The 22,628-nt window shown below is 39.9% G+C and overlaps 1 protein-coding gene across 13 annotated transcripts in view; it reads right to left on the bottom strand.

The window, feature by feature from the left end:
* Positions 1-22,628, bottom strand: part of IKZF2 (IKAROS family zinc finger 2) — a 294,492-nt gene that overhangs the window by 43,632 nt on the left and 228,232 nt on the right. For 11 of the 13 annotated variants that reach the window (XM_053698802.1, XM_053698797.1, XM_053698800.1 and 8 more), the window contains one exon: positions 11,121-11,381. In XM_053698802.1, the coding sequence (XP_053554777.1) occupies positions 11,121-11,367 (247 nt within the window). In that variant the 5' untranslated portion in view covers positions 11,368-11,381. The remainder of the gene's footprint in view (positions 1-11,120; positions 11,382-22,628) is intronic. The other 2 variants (XM_053698801.1, XM_053698794.1) reach the window with 1 other exon arrangement.

Here is a 22,628-nt window from a genome sequence, read left to right on the forward strand (position 1 = left end):
AACCACATCTAGATTGTGAAGCAAACGTTCCTTCACTGAAGAAGGATTAGGACACAAGGAAGGAACAACAATTTCTTGATTAATGTTACGATTCGACACCACCTTAGGGAGGAACCCTAGTTTAGTGAGTAAAACTGCCTTATCAGCATGAAAACCAGATAAGGGGGGTCACATTGCAAAGCAGAAATCTTAGAAACTCTGTGCACAGAGGCAATAGCCAACAAAAAAAGAACCTTCCAAGATAACAATTTAATATCAACAGTATGCATAGGCTCAAACGGAGCCTGTTGCAAAACACTAAGAACAAGATTGAGGCTCCAAGGTGGAGCCTTAGATCTAAACACAGGTCTGATCCTAGCCAGAGCCTTAACAAAGGACTGCACATCCGGAAGTTCGGACAATATTTTGTGCAGTAACATGGACAGGGCCGATATCTGTCCCTTCAGGGAACTAGCAGATAAACCCTTCTCCAGTCCATCCTGAAGAAAAGCTAAAATTCTGCTAACCTTAACCTTATGCCAGGAAAAGCCACGCTCTTCACACCAGTACAAGTAAGTCCTCCACACTTTATGGTAGATATGACAAGTAACTGGCTTACGAGCTTGAACCAGAGTGTTGATAACACTCTCAGAAAACCCTATCTCAATCTCCATGCAGTCAGCCTCAGAGAATCTAGATTTTGATGAACGAAGGGGCCCTGTATTAGCAGCTCTCTGCAACAAGGTAACCTCCATTGAGGAGGTGAGGACATCCCCACCAGATCCGCAAACCCTGTCCTTTGCGGCCACCAAGGAGCAATCAGAATCACTGATGCTCGCTCCTGCTTGATGCGAGCCATCACACGTTTGAGAAGCGGTAATGGAGGAAAAAGATATATTAGTCTGAACCTCCATGGTATTGATAGGGCATCTATCAGTTCCACCTGAGGATCCCTTGACCTCGACCCGTACCTGGGTAGCTTGGTATTGAGGCGGGATGCCATGAGATCTATCTCTGGCGTCCCCCACTCGCTGCATATCTCTGCAAACACCTTGGGTGGAGAGACCATTCCCCTGGGTGAAAGGATTGCCTGCTGAGGAAGTCCGCTTCCCAGTTGTCCACACCCGGAATGTGGATCACTAACAACGTACATCTGTGAGTCTCCGCCCTCTAGCTAGTATCTGAGATACTTCTCTCATTGCCAAGGAACTCCTCGTTAGTTGATGTAGGCAACCAAGGTTATATTGTCTGATTGTAATATTCAAGCATTGAAGATTGCCCGGAGTTACAAAATATTGATCGGTAGGGAGGACTCCTCCTGAGTCCACACACCTTGTGCCTTCTTGGCACCCCAAACGGTTCCCCAGCCGGAAAGGCTTGCATCCGTAGTCAAAATCTCCCAGGACAGTCTCAAGAAGCACGTGCCTTGGGACAGATGATCTGGACAGAGCCACCAGGAGAGCGAGTCTCTCGACAGGATGTCCAGCACGATCTGTTGAGACAGATCTGAATGGTCGCCATTCCATTGTCTCAGCATGCATAGTTGTAAAGGTCTAAGATGGATACTGGCAAAAGAAATGAAGTCCATACAGGACACCATGAGTCCGATCACCTCCATACACTGAGCCACTGAGGTTCTCGAGGAAGCCTGGAGGGCAAGACATGCAGAAGTTAGCTTGCAACGTCTCTGATCTGTGAGGAATATTCTCATGGATATTAATTATATTATTGTTCCCAGGAAATTCACCCTTGTACTTGGAGTAAGAAAACACTTTTCCAAGTTTATCTTCCATCCCTGTGATCAAAGAAGATTGAGAATGGACTCCGAATGTTCTTCCGCTAGACGAAAAGATGGTGCCTGTACCAAGATATCGTCCAGGTAAGGCGTTACTGCAATACCTTGTGTTCTGGCAAAGGCTAGATGAGCTACCAGAACCTTTGAAAATATCCTTGGAGCAGTAGCTAGGCCAAACGGAAGAGCTATGAACTAGAAGTGCTGGTCCAGAAAAGCAAACCTCCGTGTGTATCGGGACGTTGTGGTCATAAACTGTCCTTTCTGAACCAGAGCAACGATTGACCGAATTGTCTCCAACTTGAAAGAGGGAACACTCCGAAACTTGTTTAGGCACTTTAGGTCCAGAATTGGACAAAAAGTTCCCTCCTTCTTTGGAACCACGAAAAGGTGTGAATAAAATCCCAAACCTCTTTAGGTACCTGTAGGTACCAGGTCAATTACTCCTAGAGAGGAGAGATCCCATACGCAACCTAAGAAGTAAGCCCTCTTTTCTGGTCTTGCAGACAGACTGGAGAGTAGGAATCTGCCTCTGGGCGGATAAGACTTGAATCCTATCCTGTATCCTTGAGATACAATCTCCAGGACCCAAGGATCCTGTACATCCTGGAACCAAGCGTCTGAAAAAAGAGACAGTCTGCCCCCTACTCGATCTGATCCCGGATTGGTGGCCACCCCTTCATGCCGAATTGTTATCGGTGGGCTTCTTAGTCTGTTTGGACTTATTCCAGGACTGAGCCAGCTTCCAAGTACCCTTGGGCTGCTCGAACTTGGATGAACATTGCTGTCGTTGTGATTTGTCGGAACGAAAATTAGACAATTGCCGTCCCTTAGGCCTATTTTTCTTGTCCTGCGGTAAGAAGGCACCCTTCCCTCCAGTAACCGTAGAAATAATGGAGTCCAGCCCTGGACCGAATTAAAATCTTCCCCTTAGAAAGGAGTCTGGATTTAGAAGTCATATTCGCAGACCAAGACTTTAATCAGAGAGCCCGGCGGGCTAGGACCGCAAAGCCAGAAGCCTTTGCATTTATTCCAATAATCTGCATATTTGCATCACAGATGAAGGAGTTAGCAATTCTCAGAGCCTTCATTCTCTCCTGAATATCCTCAAGGGGAGTCTCCACCTCAATGAGCTCCGACAGTGTTGCACCAGTAGGTAGCTGCTCCAGCAACCGTGGCTACAGCTGCCGCCGGTTGAAATCAAAACCCTGTATGTTGAAACATCTTCCTCAGAAAGGTTTCTATTTTCTTATCCATAGGCTATCTGAAAGAGGAACTATCCTCAGGGGTATAGTAGTACACTTAGCCAGCGTAGAAATAGCACCATCCACCTTATAGATGGAGCCCCAAAAGTCTAATTGAGAGTCAGGGACCGGGAATAATTTTTTAAAAGTAGACGAGGGGAAAAAAGAAGTTCCTATTCTTTCCCATTCGTTACTAATAATGTTCGCCATCTTAACTGGCACAGGAAAAGTCAGAGGGACCTTCGTGTCTTCATAAACCCTGTCTAATTTAGGGATCTTAGGTTCGTCAGGGAGATTAGCCTCTGGAATCTCTAGCGTAGACAGAATCTCCTTTAATAACCACAGATGCTCAATTTTAAATAAATAAGGAGGGTTCCTCCGCAGTCTCCGACTCAGAAAGTTCACCCTCTGAAGCTACAGAGGTTAACTCATCCTTGGATAGCTGGGACATAATTGCTAAATCCAACAAATATTTAAAAGACTCTAAGTCAGGAGAACTATGTTTAACCTTTCTCTTACGTTTGTTAGAGCGAGGTAAGGCACTCAGTGCCGCAGACACCGCTGATTGTAACTGCGCCTTAAGTCTGCAGGAAAAAAAACCCATCTAGATGGAGGATTAGTTGTGCTGCAGGGAACTGCATGTGGAGCGGGTAGGGTAGAAAGGGTAGTAATCTCTCTGGATCCAGATTCCTGAGAGGTAGAAGGCTCAGAGGGGCTAATAGCGCTATGAGTATTAGCAGGCTTGTCTCCCTTCTTAGACTTTAGAACAGTGCTTAGGCAAATAGAACAAAATTGAGCAGGCAGGCAAACCATGGCCTCCTCACAATATAAACAGGAATTATTAATCAGTACAGAAGGAACGGAACCTTCTAATGTAATATCCTCCATACCTAGGATATATTAACAGAAGGACAGACAAAAAGTAAACACTTTATTAAAAAACACCTTTATATTCCCAATGGCTCGGACACTCACCACCTCCTAGACCCAGACAGCTAACAGAGAAAACGCTCTCCTAGGAGCGATGTTCGCAGCAAGATCGTAGGAAAAAACGAAAAGACGGCACCTGGTCAGGTAGTGCGTAGGACAGGACTTCCCCTGCTATGAAAAATATATATTATTATATATTATATATATTATGAGCTGCACAACACACCAAAATAAAAGTGAATCCTGTTTGTTCCAAGCCAAAAGCACACAGTCTATGAGCCAAAAAACTTTCACATAAAAGCAGTTATAAATAACCCCTTGCTGTTAAAATAATCTCCCTGAAGGAGATATTAACCTTTGATCCTACGGAAGCATAAAAGGAGCCACACTGTGACTCTGTATAGCAATGTATATATAAAAAAATCTTACCTCCAGGATCCATGCTGTGGAACAGGCACAGCCTCTCAAGTGTGACAGTCTTGCAGCGACGCCTCTGACATGGACTTGCGTGTGTAACAGCAAGCAGTAAAACTCGTCAACACTGATTGCCCGAGAGCTGTTAGTCGGCAGTCTGGATGGGTTCACAGAAAGACTTTCCCTACATCTCCAGACTCTAACTTTCATCAATATTCTTACTGAGAGGTTGACATTACTATTTAAAACGCCAGTCCTTTCTTTGAAGGGAACATACCCATTACAGGACTATCCAAATCTTCTGACACTTCTCTGCCACCTCCTATAGTGACGAAAGACAAAGAATGACTGGGGGATAGGGGAAGTGGGAGGAATATTTAAGCCTTTGTCTTTGCCTCCTCCTGGTGGCCAGGTGTTGTATTTCCCAACAGTAAGGAATTAAGTTGTGGAATCTCCCTGCCTTATGGAAGGAAAGCTGGAGCACCCCAATTCTTCACCTTCCTCCTGGGAGGCAAAGATAAGACTAGCATACCAGAGAGGTGGAAGTTATTAAGTGCTCTTGGAGTTTTGGAAATCTTTGCCTCCTCCTAGTGGCCAGGAGTTGAATCCCAGGAGTAATGGCTCGTGGACTCTCACCACCTTAAGAAAGAAAACGCTATTGATTTACTTAAACCAATGATAGCGAACAAAAGAGCTAATATTTTTGAACTCCACTTGCAATCTAGCCATAATTGTGTAAAGAACATTTCATATTTAGATATTTGTTAGTCACATTTAGCACCCCAAAGATTGACATGCCACAAATGTTCCAAAACCCTCACATCCAGTTTTCCCGCAGCCTCTCCATGTTACTGGCTGTACACCAGAAAAATGATGCTAAGCAGACCCTAGACCCTGTGATTGTGCTTGGTGGATACCACCCTCCTTTACGACCTTATATATTACAGAGCACTGAGTTATAACCATGTGTATTACACCAAGCACCTTCAATGGTCCAGTTATTGAGTGACTGCCCTATTGCAGGATCCAACATTAATATTACCTGAGCTATTGCAAGCACACAAGTTACACCCACTCTACTTAATGCTCTACACTGATGTAGAGTTAACATTCTTGTCCACTTTCAGTTTGCATATAAGTCTCACACATCTATGTGTCAAGTGCTAACTGCAGCTGTTATGTTACTTAAGTCCTGACAGAGCTGCTAGCTCAGAATGAGATCCATGGAGACACTGGCCTATTGGGATCTGGGAAATGTTTATATGAGATCTACAGGAGTGAGGTAATGTTTAGTATTTGCATACATTTCATATAAAGCGTACTAAATCATTACCCTTTGGAATATAAGAGGGGAATTTGTATAAAACTGCAAAAGAATTTTCATTATGCAGAAATGCCAAATAGGCATATCACAGGCTGAATTATTCTTTTTCCAAAACTTTCATGCCATGCTGAGGCAGTATAAATGCATGTTGGAGATCTAACACATCTACTACGGGGAAGAAAAAAAAACATAAAGGCTCAAGCATTTTGCTGAAAATCTGTCCTAATTATTAGCAAAAATGCTTCTGGGTAAAATGTATTACAGGGGCACATACACATTGCTGCATGTGCTCGGTGTTCACATAATCCAAAACAGCGTCTGTTCAGTCAGCTTTAACATTTATTGTGTCAACCATGACTCTACTTGGACTATAAAAAACACCACTGAATCTCTGAGCAGGTGCAGTATTTGAATACAGACAAATTAGGCACCCACAGCATATGTACATATGCCCCTGAAACAGTAATAACTTTAGCTTAAAATGTAAAATTGCTCCTATTCAAAATTAAAATGCACTAATTTCAATGTTGACTAGAATGTCCCTTAAATATGTTCCCTAAGAATGGTATTTGAAATTTAAATTCATATGTTGCTAAATATATACTGTATATATCTAAATTAGCATATCTAATTGGGAGCAGATGAATGAGCATTTGCTTTCGGGAGGCTGATTATAGTGTAGCCTGGTGCATGTGCAATCAACAGTGCTCATGTCTGGTAACAATACTCTGGGCCGGCTCAACCATGGGAATATATATATATATATATATATATATATATATATATATACACATAATGTATGTGTGAGTGTGGGGGGGGGGGGGGGCGTCACTTCATTCTCTGACCCAGGCAGCACAATGTCTTGAGCCGGCCCTGACAATACTTGTAAAAAATATGCATGCTAATGGTGCGTCTGTGTTATAGCCTTTGCTTGAAAATCAAACAGGAACTTTTAGTATTGTTAATGTTGTGAAAGCATTATAAAAATGGTGTTAGTGTGATATTTGTGCTCCACTCAGTAATACCAGCGCTCACGAGATCGTGCTTCCATCGGCTCCAATGGGAGCCTCGTTTTAATGCCGACAGACACGGCAAAAAACCTAGCACAGCGCAGGGGGCAAATCGTGCAGCGTTGGGCAGAAATAAATAAATATATATGTATGTGAATATATACATATATATTTATGTGTTTATATGTGTATACACATATTAACACATAAATATATATGTATATAAGCATATACATATATATTTATAGTGAAAACAGTCACCCATAGACCGCAATGTAAAGGCACATCCCCTCACTTTAACCCCTTATAACTGCTTTGTGCAGTTTTTGTTTGTTTTTTTAATATAAATGCTGATCTTTATTGTAAATGCAAATGTACTGCACTCTGTATTTTGGGGATTTTATTTTATTTGCAACCAGTGGTCTGACCTCTGGTTAATTGCGCTAAGTGAAACCGCGAGCTTGCGGTCACATTAACCAGCCACTTCTAATGGATGGTTTTTTAACGTGCGCACATTAAGATAACGCTCTACTCTGGCCCCAAATGTTTTTGGCAAATAGTAGCAATCTTTTTTTAAAGGGCCATAAAACAGTCAGTTTCATTTTTGTAATAAAAACACTATGTAATATGTATTATTCATCATTTTACATTAACTTTACCTTTTATTTATTTTTTTTAAACCTATTTGTGCCGCGTCCATTACTTCCAGTCACAGCCCTACACAGGGTTGTGGTCTCTACAGGAAGGCATAGGATGAGCTTTCCCTTTTAAGTGGTTAATCGGAGAGTCGTGCACTAGCTGCAGTCAGTTTCTTGCAGTTAGTTGCATGCTCTGAAAATGATTTTTGCTGCAAAAATTAGGTGACAGGAAGCCAGCTGAGAACTTGAGTTCCAATCATGGCATCTTCCTATGAGCAGTGGCTTCACTGAGAATTACTAAAGTGCTTCTCCCCATCTTCCCCATGCTGCTTTTTCCCTAACACTCATCAAAGTACATGGCTTTATTGCAGGAATTATATTTTTATTGGAAAGAATTTATTGGTTTCCTCTAATTGTTTAGGTAGTTAGCATTACGGCTAGAGTAGTAGTCTTATCTGATGTAATGCAGAATTGCACATTAATAACTTTTGAGTCCTAATAGTGCATTGTCTTAAAACACATTACTGCATTCAGTGGAAATTAGGTGTCAGAATGTATATACTGTCAAATACTGCTGACACTATTGTAACACATTGTACTAAATATGACTATCCTGCACATTCGGTGTATATACAATGTGGACTTGTAAATTACAAATAGATAGTGTTATAGATGTGTCACATGCATGTCCCTTCTCCCACAAGCTCACAAAACCTCAGCTTTGCATGCAAGCTGTGCTAGTAGTCTTGCTTCTAAAGCAAACATGCTGCACTGTGAAACAATACTGCTTAAAGGGATATGAAACCCACATTTTTTTCTTTCATGATTTAGAAAGAGCGTGCCATTTTAAACAACTTTCTAATTTACTTCTATTATCTTATTTGCCTCATTATTTTCATATCATTTGCTGAAAAGCATATCTAGGTATGCCCAGTAGCTGCTGATTGGTAGCTGCACATAGATGCCTCGTGTGACTGGCTCACCCATGTGCATTGCTATTTCTTCAATAAAGGATATCTTATGAATGAAGCAAATTAGATAATAAAAGTAAATTGGAATGTTATTTAAAATTGTATTCTCTACCTAAATCACAAAAGAAAATTTTGGGGTTTAGTGTCCCTTTAAGCCACCTGCAGAACTCACAGCACCTGTATGTGCCGTGCATCAGTAGAGGAATATTAATTGGTGATTGGCTATAAATATGTTTTTTTTGGATTTGTGTGGAGTTTGCAGTAGTGCTCAGCATTGCTATACACCATAGCATGTACATTTTAATTGTTTAAAATGCATTCAGGCTACTTCAAAGGCAGAATACATCCTTTCAAAATACTATTACTATAAAATGTGATGGTGCTTTTAAGGGACATGGCACCCATATTTTTTTCTTTCATGATTTAGGTAGAACATACAATTTTTAAACAACCTTCCAGTTTACTTCTATTATAAAATATGTTTCATTCTCTTGGTGTCATTTGTTAAAGGAGCAGCAATGCACTACTGGTTTGTAACTGAACACATGGGTAAGCCAGTGGCAATCAGTATATATATGCAGCCACCAATCAGCAGCTAGAACCTAGGTTCTTTGCTGCTCCTGAGCTTACCTAGATAAACCTCTCAGTAAAGAATAACAAGAGAAGGAACCAAATTAAAGGGACATGACATCCAATTTTTTCTTTCATGATTTAAAAAGAGCATGCAATTTTAAACCATTTTCGAATTTACTTCTGATATCTAATTTGCTTCATTCCCTTGATATCCTTTGTTGAAAAGCATATCTAAATAGGGTCAGTAACTGCTGATTGGTGGCTGCACATAGATGCCTCGTGTGATTGGCTCATCCATGTGCATTTCTCTTTCTTCAACAAAGGATATCTGAATAATGAAGAAAATTAAATAATAGAAGTATATTTAAAAGTTGTTTAAAATTGTATTCTCTATATGAATCATAAAAGAAGCATTTTGGGTTTCATGTCCCTTTAAATAATAGAAGTAAATTGGAAAGTTGTTTACAATTGTATGTCTAATTATGACTTTACTGTCCCTTTAAGTCATGCAATAGGCAATATAAAGTAAAATACTGCCCTATCTCACGAGGATGGACTGCGTTTGTTAGTATGACTCACTGTTCCCTGTTTCCTGCTCATTCTGGAATTGTAGAAATCATTTTACTTCTTACTTTCACCACCTAACATTTGATTAAAATACAACGCCTGACATTTCAGTGTTCAACGGGCACCATATCAATATCTCTTGATGATTGGTTGCAGTAATGCATGTTAGGATTATGGTGATAAAGTGACGTAATTGGTAAAAAAAGTTTTGATATCTCCTGTGTTGCTGTATAGAGGATAACGCCTGGTCTAGTGATCTAAAAAAATAAGGCAAGTTTATGTTATTTGTTTTATTTTTTATGGGATCTGTTAATCTAATGGAGCCACGGCAGGAACTCATATTGCCTTGTGTTTTATCAAGATCTGGCGAGATTGGTAAGGATCATAATTTAGCTATGGCTAAATTCCCTAAAAGTCTTCTCTTAGAATTCATGATTAACTATCAGATTCTATAACAACATTATTATATATTCATTAGGGATATGTTTTCCCATTAAATTTACTTCTCTACTGATAACCCCAAATTCACAAATATCTGATATATATGTTGTGGAACATGGACAATTTGACTAAAACTACATTATAGTTAAACAAATAAATCCTCAAAGTATTCTCATCTAGACATATATTACTATACCCAATTCTACAAGCAAAGAGCATACAACAATGTCAAACACCCTCATCTTAAAGGGACACTAAACCCCCTAAAAAATTATTTAATGATTCTGATAAAAACATGCAATTTTAAGCAACTTTAAATTTACTCCTATTATCAATTTTTCTTCGTTCTCTTGCTATCTTTATTTAAAAAGCAGAAATGTAAAGCTTAAGCGCCAGCCCATTTTTGGTTGAGAACCTGGGTTATGCTTGCTTATTGGTTTGCTAACTGTATCCATCAATAAGCAAGCGCTATCCATGGTGCTGAACCTAATATTGGCTGTAAATTCCTACTTTTTAAATAAGGATAGCAAAAGAACAAATAAAAATTGATAGCAAGAGTAAATTAGAGTTGCTTAAAAGTGCATGCTCTATCTGAATCATTAAAGAAAAGTTGTGGGTTTAGTATCCCTTTAACCTTGAATTGCCTGGTGAGATGTGGCATCTAGGTAGCCCTGCAGCTGTCAGTGAGCATATGATATCAACTTGCTGGACTCCTTGGACTTCTCCTATCACAGTGGATACAGATAGGATGGAGCAGATAAGAGTTTAGCAAATGGAACTCACACCCCTCATTTCCAGTGATAACAAATAAAGGTAACTAAGCTAACTTCTGTAATGTCTAACCTGCCCACACCATAAAGGGACGATAAACACCTCTTGTTTTTGTGAAATAATTGTTCCATGCTCCAGCAAGCAAAATCTGTAACCTAGATTTTCAAAATATTGCAAATTGGCTAAATCACCTATTTGATTCCTCTTTTGGCCTTTTAAGAGTGTGGGACAAAATATCTAAATAATTATAAATAAAATAGCTAATACACCCTTTAGCAAGTTTTTACTCCTTTGGGGTGACATGTTGCTGTAAATGTAATCACAGACACCATGCACCAATGCTTCCTGTGTTTATCAAAGGGTGCAATCTGCCTTTCAAGGTTATGGAAAGTTAGCAATGACAGGCAATAGTATCAGGTAATATTAGCATCAGATGCTACGGGCAGTTGGTCTCCAGGCTGCTTACCCGTGTGACTCCGCTTGTGGACCATTAGCACATTGGGACCAATGCAAACCATGCCACAGACGTCACATTTCAGTTTACCATTTGGAAGCCGGATGCCGCCATCCATGGACATCTCCTGACTGTTACGGCTCTCAGAGATCCCATTGGTTTCAGCTATCTGTTCTTCTTGGCAACCCTCGTCATCCTGCAGCGGGGTTTCCCGGCGTAAAGGCTTTCTCTCTCCTTCTTCATCGCTCTGCATCTCCATCTTTACTGAGTTTGCTGAAAGTTTAAAGAAATAAATTGCACGAATCAGCCATTGCTGTATTATTTATTCTAGGTTGTTGCTACATTTTTCTATGAAAACACAGGTGGTTCAGTGTATGTGTAGATGTGTTTATCTTTATTTTTATAGCATCAAAGAGAAAAGCAATGTCTTTTTATATTATTTACTAATAGTAAGTTATTCATTCCTAAGGGGGAAGACAATGTTTCTGCACTCCCCCCCACCCCCCACCAAAAAAATAAGTATAATCCAGCTGTGAACAAAGGTTACACAATTATTAATTAAGAATAGTGAAAAAGTTTATATGCACAGGTAATGATTGAAAGATAATTCAGAAGTTACTGCCCATAATAATGTTTTCCTTTTATACTAATAGAAATCTGTATTTCTTTTGGATATGATGATATTGGCATATTAATAGCTTTGCCAAATCTTTGTCTATCTATCACCTTGTCATTTGGGAAGGGAAGGCACTGTTAAAGGGATATGAAACAAAACCTTTCTTTTGTGATTCAGACAGAGCATACCATTTAAAAAAAAAAATGTTTCCAGTTAACTTCTATTATCAAATTTGCCTTGTTCCCATGATATTGTGTGTTAAAGAGATACCTAGGTAGGCACCTGAAGCACTACAAGACAGGAAATAGTGCTACTTCTAGGCAAATGGATAGCATTCTTGAAAAACTGCTGCCATATAGTGAACCAGAATTGGGCCGGCTCCAAGAGAACAAAGAAATATTGATAATAATAAAAGGAAATTAGAAAGCTGTTTAAAATCGCATGCTCTATTTGAATGATGAAATATTTTCATATCCCTTTAAGTGATAGCATTTTTTTTTTACATATTTGCATGTAAGTTCTTCCCCAGAGTCTAAAGAAGAAACCAATGTGCTTAAGGTGATGCAATGTTCTGGTTACTGAACATATTGGTAACAGCAGATGCACATTTCAAACAACCTTGCAGAAGTGAAGATTACTACATTCACTTGCCTGGTCTCACTAAACTGTACAAGTTCTCAACATCTCTTGTTACTTTGTTATATGATAAAATATATTCACAAAGATGATGATAAAGTGCTCATGAATCTCTTTTAAACAAATAATATGAGGACTACAGAGAGTTATCTCACTGAATAGTTCCCTTCAAGTGTAGTGAATCTAGGCATTAAAGTTTTATTATTACTTAGTATATATTCTATAATATTGGAACAGTACAGATAAAACATAGAAAATAAAATACTGGTCTAAACCCTAAATCTGACACATTTTTAATGCAGTCAGGGGTCAATAGCTCTGCAAAGTTGACCTGTTCTATGGGTATATGCATAGTCATTGCAAAGATAACACAAAATACATATTAATGACTAGAATTAAATAGACAGAACATAGGAGCTGCAGATCCAGGTAACAAGAAAGGTTGATGAGTATTTCTGCGTGAGATCTGATGGATCAGTTTGTTGACTGATATCTGACTAACCTTCAAACAGACCTTTAAAGCTGTATTTTTACCTAAGAGTAGAATGAAATACTTCTGCAGGAGCACATGGGCTACACAAAACATTATTTTTTTTGGTTAAATTTCCCTGTCTGGCATTTAAGGACATTAATATTTGTGAGTCACGAGAAAAACAATCTTATGTGAATTTTCATGTCTCCTGAGGGTGGAGGAAAGACAGGAAGCAGCTTCAAAGTAAGAGAAATGCGGTATAACATGCCAGAGGTAGGAGAAGATACCAAGAAAATACCAAGGTGGTAAAAAAATAATTGCCAGTAACATGGCACATGAGAGAAGTATAAACAGAATGAAGAGTTAGAAAGTATGGGTAAAACGTGTGCATAGTCGCCAACATTTAAAAAAAAAAAATCCAGGGACACTTTGCAGCAGAGCAAGCAAGCGGGTTACTGGAGTATTGACGACCTACTGTTCAACTGCTCCGCCCACTCAGTTCTGCAATCAAAACACACCCATTTGAAAGTAATAGTATAATTTAGACATATCCATAGTTTATTATACAGATTACAGCACCAAGCTCTTACACCTATCCAGTCTCTGGAACACATTCTGGGCATTTGGTTATTTTTACAACACAGCATCAAAATTAGAAAGACAAATAATATGTGAACCCATTCAATAATAATAACAATATTCCATTAGGAATGAATTATATTTAAATAATACACTATATCTATTTATCATCTATCTATCTGTATATATGTATGTGTGTGTGTATATATATATATATATATATATATATATATGCAAACAACAAATGTTATGCAAAAGAGATTTTCAGGGACATTTCCAGGGACAAAAAAAATCCAGGGACATACAACAAAATCCAGGGACTGTCCCTGGAAATCAGGGACTGTTGGCAAGTATACGTGTGACAAGCAGTGCACAGCCAGCAAAGCAGGACAGAAAATACAACACACAGTGACATTTTACAGAAGGTTAGATAATGAGACTGCGATATTTATGTCTGCAGCTTCTAACTTCTTACCCCATGGTTTCATCTTGTTGTCTTCGGGCTCTTATCCAGCAGGATAAAAAAGCTGCCAAGTGTGTACTTAACGTAGTTTCCCCCCTTTTCATGGCATAGAAACTTACAGTTTCCCTTCTAACCTCATGGAGGGAAAAGCCTGACCTCACGCAGCCCCAATCTGCAGCTGAACACATCTGCAGCACTCCACTAATAGATCCTGCCATCAGTGCTTGTTGTGTGCCTGTATCCTCCGCTCCCTTAGGGATGGAACGATGAACAGCAAATCTCCACAGAGGATACAAACTGCAAAAGGGATCTCCTCACTTCAGCTCAGAAAATACCTTTTAAAAACAGCCTAATCTATGGGCCTCTCCTAGCAATGTACAGTGTATGGCCCTAATGCACAGAGATATCTAAACTACAGTTATTTCATTGAAGGACTATTAAAGTGATAGCACTACTGCAACGTTTCTCCTAAGAAGGCCAATAAATGAACTTAACTGTGTTAAACGGTTTTAACATGCAAGGAACTCTGCATCCTATAGATCCAAAAATCCTTTGGTAAATGGTATGTTTAGCTGTTATAAGACAAAAGAACCTAAGAAACAAATTGCATTTTTTGGATCAATTTTAAAAACAAATGTAATATATTTTATGCTCTCAGTGTTCTCCCCAGGACCCTTTAAGAGGGTGCACCTAGTATGTTACTCAATATTAAGCTAAAATTAGCCAGTATTAAAAAAATGTTAAATTATGCAATGACTTTGTGCTTTGGATAGCTGAAAAATGATATAATAATAGAAAATATTACACTGCCCCCACCCAGCAACTTCATAATTCCACACGGCTACTTCAAAATGCCACCCGGTTGGCGAAATTTTCTGTGGAGATCACTGGCTCTGTAAGAATCAGTGTCTTATTAGAGATGACTGCTTACTAATACAGGTTTTATCAAAGTTCTAACATTTGTCAGTTTATGAGTTCAAAATGTTGTTAAACATTTTGGATTTAAAGAGCATAGTTATAAAGTCAGTGAGAGTGATAGTGGGGTATTTTGAAGTGGGTCTGCCTGTGTCCCCCAGTGTTGTTTCTTCTGTACAGGGAACTAGGAATCCCACTGAGCACCTCTTTGCACTTCAGTTAGCTGACTGCATACCTCCCAAAATTTCAAAATTCAAAAGAGGGACACCCCCCCCACCCCGGCAAAAAAAATTGAAATGTGGTGGGCAGGGCTTAAAAAATCATAATATTAAAGTAATATAAATAAAATTCTAAATAAAGTCATATATTTTAATACTTTTAGGTAGCAAATCAAACACAAGCTCAAACCACTGGTATGGCTATGTGAGCTATGTATTTAATTAACCTTTGCAAAGACATTGCTAAATATTTTTATCTTAATTGGACATTTAATAATAAATTCTTTATAACTGCTCTCTGCATTTCCCATTAATATTCTAGATTCTGGCCTTTAAAGTCAGAAAAAATGCACAGTAGCACACTACATAGCATACACTTACACATGCAGATACACACACACTACATAACATACACTTATACATGCAGATACACACACACTACATAGCATACACTTATACATGCAGATACACACACTACATAGCATACACTTATATAGGCAGATACCCAGACACTACATAGTATACACTTATACATGCAGATACACACACACATTACGTAGCATACACTTATACATGCAGCATACACTTATACATGCAGCATACACTTACACATGCAGATACACACATACTACATAGCATCAGGGCCGCCATCAGGGGGTGACAGGGGTGACTCCTGTCAGGGGCCCAATGGGTACTACAGCAGAGTGCTAATTGAGCATGGGAAATGTTATTACAAGGAGTAAAGTATTAGCATTTGAGAGGATTTCTGAGTGTGCACCAAACCACTATGCACAGTGTGAGACAGACTTGGCACTTTGTTTGTAGAGTGTGTGCCTGAGTCAGACGGCTGATCACTTTCATTTGCAGAGGAGGTAGGAATTACTTAGCAAATGTTTTTTATTTCTTTGTGCAATTTAAGATTGTAACTTCAGTGTGGTAGTGGTTGTATGGTGGGGCCAGGGGTCCATAAAAACACATTTTTTTAGCAGCAGTGTATTCATGATTATTTGACAATGCTGTAGAAATTCTATATTTAAAACCATGCAGAAATGTTTCCTCCTCAATACACAAATTATATCTATTGCATTCCAGTTTACTGCCCCTTTATGCAAGGACTTTTCAGATACAAGGAGGCATTTTATCTAAGATTTTTACATCTGCATAACATGTTATACTCTCAGACTAAGATTGCTCAGTGTTGGAAATGAGACAGGTTAACTTAAAACTGTTCAGTTTACTCTACAGCTGACTTAATTTTGAAATGCATACCAACAAGCTTAAATCCTGAATTTAACCAGATCTAATGGTATGAGTACCACAGCTTATGGTTCCACCAAGACCATATAGAGTACAGCATTTTCAAAATCCACAAGTACAGGTGACAGATGGGAACATTTGTATACTATATTTGAAGTGGTGCTCTTGGTTGGGGAAAATAGGGAAAATATCAAACAAACATATGTCAACCTTTTAAAAGTACTTTTCTTCATCTAGCCATCTACCCAGATCATTAATGTACAATTTTGAATTCACAGAATTATTTTTGTTTGCACATTTACAAATATGATTCTTTAAAAAGTGATCTCTTAATTTCTGCATTTTTTTATCATGCATGTCAAACACTGTTGATTTAGGGGATGCAAGGTGCATAAATGTTTCCTCCTGTGAGTGTTTCTGTGGGTGTCTGTGCTTATGTCTTTGTGCTTTGGTTTATGTCTCTATAAGTGTGTATGTATTTTTTTTCTGTTGGTATCTCTGTGAGGGTGGGTGTGTATGTCTTTGAGGGTGTGTGCATATGTCTTTGAGCTTTTTCTATGGGTGTCTCTGTGAGGGTGGGCGTGTGTTTGTCTTTGTGTATTTTCTCTGGATGCCTCTGTGAGGGTGGGTGTGTATGTCTGTGTTTTCTGTGGATGTCTCTGTGATGGTGTGTGTGTGTGTGTATGTATGTCTGTGTTTTCTGTGGATGTCTCTGTGAGGGTGTGTATTTTCTGTGGGTGTCTCTGTGAGGGTGTGTATGTCTTTGTGTGTTTTCTGTAGATGTCTCAGTGAGGGTGTGTATGTATGTCTTTATGTGTTTTCTGTGGGTGTCTCTGTGTGTGTGTGTATGTCTTTGTGTGTTTTCTGAGGCTGTCTCTGTTGGTGTTTCCTTGGGTGTATGTGCAAGTTTGAGTTTGTGTGTGGGTGTCCATTGTATGTTCCTTTTTAGGACATTTTGACCTTACTACTGATTATTCACATCTTTCTACAGACTTTGAGACTTATGAGACCTTTCCGGAAGTCACCAATCTACCATTTAACCTTTAAATTATTGTTTAGGCAGTTCAGGGCCCTTCCTTTCAGCCACTGTAAAGCTGTTGTCATTATTTAGTTGGCATCTTCCTTTACAAAAAGATAATCAGAACTCCATATTTTGTTTTCTAAATCTCCTTTTTTTACAAAACTGTAGTTTACCTCATTACTTGTCCGGGCAATGTAAACAAGTGCTAAGTGTCTGTTTGGGTGTCTGTGTCTGAGTTTCTTTGCGTGTTTGCTAGAGTGTCTGTATGCGAATCCTTATGTGTGAGTGTGTGTGTGTGTTTCAGTGTATGTTTCTACCTTTACAACATTTCCAAGTTTAAATAGACAATTAAGAATAAAGTGCATATACGTTTTAGTCACTTGGTCAAAAATTGCACATGTCAAAGGAGGGGGGGGGGGGGGCCTGATCAATGGTTAAGTCAGGGGCCCCAAAATTTCTAGTGGCGGCCCTGCATAGCATACACTTATACATGCAGATACATACACACTACATAGCATACACTTATACATGCAGATATATACACACTACATAGCATACACTTATACATGCAGATACACACACACTACATAGGATACACTTACACATGCAGATACCCACACACACACTACATAGCATACACTTATACAGGCAGATACACAGACACTACATAGTATACACATACATGCAGATACACACACACATTACATAGCATACACTTATACATGCAGCATACACTTATACATGCAGCATACACTTACACATGCAGATACACACATACTACATAGCATACACTTATACATGCAGATACATACACACTACATAGCATACACTTATACATGCAGATACATACACACTACATAGCATACACTTATACATGCAGATACACACACACTACATAGGATACACTTACACATGCAGATACACACACACACACTACATAGCATACACTTATACAGGCAGATACACAGACACTACATAGTATACACTTATACATGCAGATACACACACACATTACATAGCATACACTTATACATGCAGCATACACTTATACATGCAGATACACAGACACTACATAGTATACACTTATACATGCAGACACACACACACTACATAGCATACACTTATACATGCAGATACACACTTATACATGCAGATACACATACACACACTACATAGCTTACATTTATACATGCAGACACACACACACTACATAGCATAAACTTATACATACAGATACACACACACAGTTATGGATACAGATAGACACACACACTACATCATATATGGGTATCTGTAATTCATTGTATGGGGTCCTGGGGTTGGCAAGCACATTAGCTGGCAGTCTGTGGCTGCCACTGTTCGTTACCCTGGTATTAGCACTGCTCATTGTATATAACTGAAGGCATGCTAGTATTATCACCAGGGGTTAGACATCATCACTAGCAGAGGTAGGTTAGAGAGGTCACCATTACCCGTGGTCAGAGTGTATACAGCCTTCTTACTCCTGCTTAACCCACACACCATTCCTTTTGCACAGGGAATCTAACAGGTATCTAACCCTGTGAGAGCAAAGCATGGGGCAAATCGGGACAGATGGCTAGAAACCCGGGACAGGGGGACAGACCCCTAAAATCGGAAGCTTTTCTCAATAAGGGCCGATGATCAACAACTCATGGAGAGAAATCACACAAGATATTTGGGATATGTTAGACACCTTATTGCAGGAGTCTCTTGTTCACACCCAGAACCCTGCATAGTGAGATAAACATCTATAAAGGTCAAATTATTGTTTGTAAAATTCTTTGAGGGACCCCGCCGTACTGATGAGACTTCTCACCTGATAGGAGAGTATAAGATTATCGGGTCCTAAAAATGATTATACTGTATCAAATCTAATGTTCTAATAGCTGTAGAAAACCATTTTAAGCATTGCACAAATAAAGAAAGATGATAAGTGGTACTAAAGCCCCATGAATTTCTTCTGTTTTAATCAAACTGCTTATATCTGTAAAGGCAGAAACGCTTCATTTCACAACCTCTTCAGCTATTGATAAGCAAGTATGACAGCCATCTCATCATTGTGAAAGACTTCACTATCTTTCTCTGGGTTATTTAAGCAACTCTTTTAGTAATCTCCTCTTCCTGCAGTCACACGACTAATCTTATAAATTGCCTGATGTAGTCTCTACATCCTGACTGACAAAAAAAGATTAAAGGGATATGGAACCCATTTTTTCTTTCTTTCATGATTCAGGTAGAACATGGAATTTTAAACAACTTGCTAATTTACTTCTATTATCAAATTCTCTAATTTCTCTTGGTATTTTTGTTGAAAAGCAAGGAGGTAAGCTCAGGAGCGTGCACGTGTCTGGAGCATTATATGGCAGCAGTTTGCCAGAATGCTATCCATTTGCAAGACACCTAGATGGAAGCACTATTTCCTGCCATGTAGTGCTCTAGACACCTACCTAGGTATCTCTTCCACAAAGAACACCATGGGAACGAAGCAAATTTGATAAAAAAAATTAAATTGTATGCTTAATCTGAATCATAAAAGAACATTTCTGAGTTTCATGTCCCTTTAATTAACATAAAAAAACAGAATTTATGTTTACCTGATAAATTACTTTCTCCAACGGTGTGTCCGGTCCACGGCGTCATCCTTACTTGTGGGATATTCTCTTCCCCAACAGGAAATGGCAAAGAGCCCAGCAAAGCTGGTCACATGATCCCTCCTAGGCTCCGCCTACCCCAGTCATTCGACCGACGTTAAGGAGGAATATTTGCATAGGAGAAACCATATGGTACCGTGGTGACTGTAGTTAAAGAAAATAAATTATCAGACCTGATTAAAAAAACCAGGGCGGGCCGTGGACCGGACACACCGTTGGAGAAAGTAATTTATCAGGTAAACATAAATTCTGTTTTCTCCAACATAGGTGTGTCCGGTCCACGGCGTCATCCTTACTTGTGGGAACCAATACCAAAGCTTTAGGACACGGATGAAGGGAGGGAGCAAATCAGGTCACCTAAATGGAAGGCACCACGGCTTGCAAAACCTTTCTCCCAAAAATAGCCTCAGAAGAAGCAAAAGTATCAAACTTGTAAAATTTGGTAAAAGTGTGCAGTGAAGACCAAGTCGCTGCCCTACATATCTGATCAACAGAAGCCTCGTTCTTGAAGGCCCATGTGGAAGCCACAGCCCTAGTGGAATGAGCTGTGATTCTTTCGGGAGGCTGCCGTCCGGCAGTCTCGTAAGCCAATCTGATGATGCTTTTAATCCAAAAAGAGAGAGAGGTAGAAGTTGCTTTTTGACCTCTCCTTTTACCGGAATAAACAACAAACAAGGAAGATGTTTGTCTAAAATCCTTTGTAGCATCTAAATAGAATTTTAGAGCGCGAACAACATCCAAATTGTGCAACAAACGTTCCTTCTTTGAAACTGGTTTCGGACACAGAGAAGGTACGATAATCTCCTGGTTAATGTTTTTGTTAGAAACAACTTTTGGAAGAAAACCAGGTTTAGTACGTAAAACCACCTTATCTGCATGGAACACCAGATAAGGAGGAGAACACTGCAGAGCAGATAATTCTGAAACTCTTCTAGCAGAAGAAATTGCAACTAAAAACAAAACTTTCCAAGATAATAACTTAATATCAACGGAATGCAAGGGTTCAAACGGAACCCCCTGAAGAACTGAAAGAACTAAATTGAGACTCCAAGGAGGAGTCAAAGGTTTGTAAACAGGCTTAATTCTAACCAGAGCCTGAACAAAGGCTTGAACATCTGGCACAGCGGCCAGCTTTTTGTGAAGTAACACAGACAAGGCAGAAATCTGTCCCTTCAGGGAACTTGCAGATAATCCTTTTTCCAATCCTTCTTGAAGGAAGGATAGAATCCTAGGAATCTTAACCTTGTCCCAAGGGAATCCTTTAGATTCACACCAACAGATATATTTTTTCCAAATTTTGTGGTAAATCTTTCTAGTTACAGGCTTTCTGGCCTGAACAAGAGTATCGATAACAGAATCTGAGAATCCTCGCTTCGATAAGATCAAGCGTTCAATCTCCAAGCAGTCAGCTGGAGTGAAACCAGATTCGGATGTTCGAACGGACCCTGAACAAGAAGGTCTCGTCTCAAAGGTAGCTTCCAAGGAGGAGCCGATGACATATTTACCAGATCTGCGTACCAAGTCCTGCGTGGCCACGCAGGAGCTATCAAGATCACCGACGCCCTCTCCTGATTGATCCTGGCTACCAGCCTGGGGATGAGAGGAAACGGCGGGAACACATAAGCTAGTTTGAAGGTCCAAGGTGCTACTAGTGCATCCACTAGAGCCGCCTTGGGATCCCTGGATCTGGACCCGTAGCAAGGAACTTTGAAGTTCTGACGAGAGGCCATCAGATCCATGTCTGGAATGCCCCACAGCTGAGTGACTTGGGCAAAGATTTCCGGATGGAGTTCCCACTCCCCCGGATGCAATGTCTGACGACTCAGAAAATCCGCTTCCCAATTTTCCACTCCTGGGATGTGGATAGCAGACAGGTGGCAGGAGTGAGACTCCGCCCATAGAATGATTTTGGTCACTTCTTCCATCGCCAGGGAACTCCTTGTTCCCCCCTGATGGTTGATGTACGCAACAGTTGTCATGTTGTCTGATTGAAACCGTATGAACTTGGCCCTCGCTAGCTGAGGCCAAGCCTTGAGAGCATTGAATATCGCTCTCAGTTCCAGAATATTTATCGGTAGAAGAGATTCTTCCCGAGACCAAAGACCCTGAGCTTTCAGGGATCCCCAGACCGCGCCCCAGCCCATCAGACTGGCGTCGGTCGTGACAATGACCCACTCTGGTCTGCGGAATGTCATCCCTCGTGACAGGTTGTCCAGGGACAGCCACCAACGGAGTGAGTCTCTGGTCCTCTGATTTACTTGTATCTTCGGAGACAAGTCTGTATAGTCCCCATTCCACTGACTGAGCATGCACAGTTGTAATGGTCTTAGATGAATGCGTGCAAAAGGAACTATGTCCATTGCCGCTACCATCAACCCGATCACTTCCATGCACTGAGCTATGGAAGGAAGAGGAACGGAATGGAGTATCCGACAAGAGTATAGAAGTTTTGTTTTTCTGGCCTCTGTCAGAAAAATCCTCATTTCTAAGGAGTCTATTATTGTTCCCAAGAAGGGAACCCTTGTTGACGGAGATAGAGAACTCTTTTCCACGTTCACTTTCCATCCGTGAGATCTGAGAAAGGCCAGGACAATGTCCGTGTGAGCCTTTGCTTGAGGAAGGGACGACGCTTGAATCAAAATGTCGTCCAAGTAAGGTACTACAGCAATGC

The sequence above is a fragment of the Bombina bombina genome, chromosome 1 (genome assembly GCF_027579735.1).
Source record: "Bombina bombina isolate aBomBom1 chromosome 1, aBomBom1.pri, whole genome shotgun sequence".
NCBI classification, from domain to species: Eukaryota; Metazoa; Chordata; class Amphibia; order Anura; family Bombinatoridae; genus Bombina; species Bombina bombina.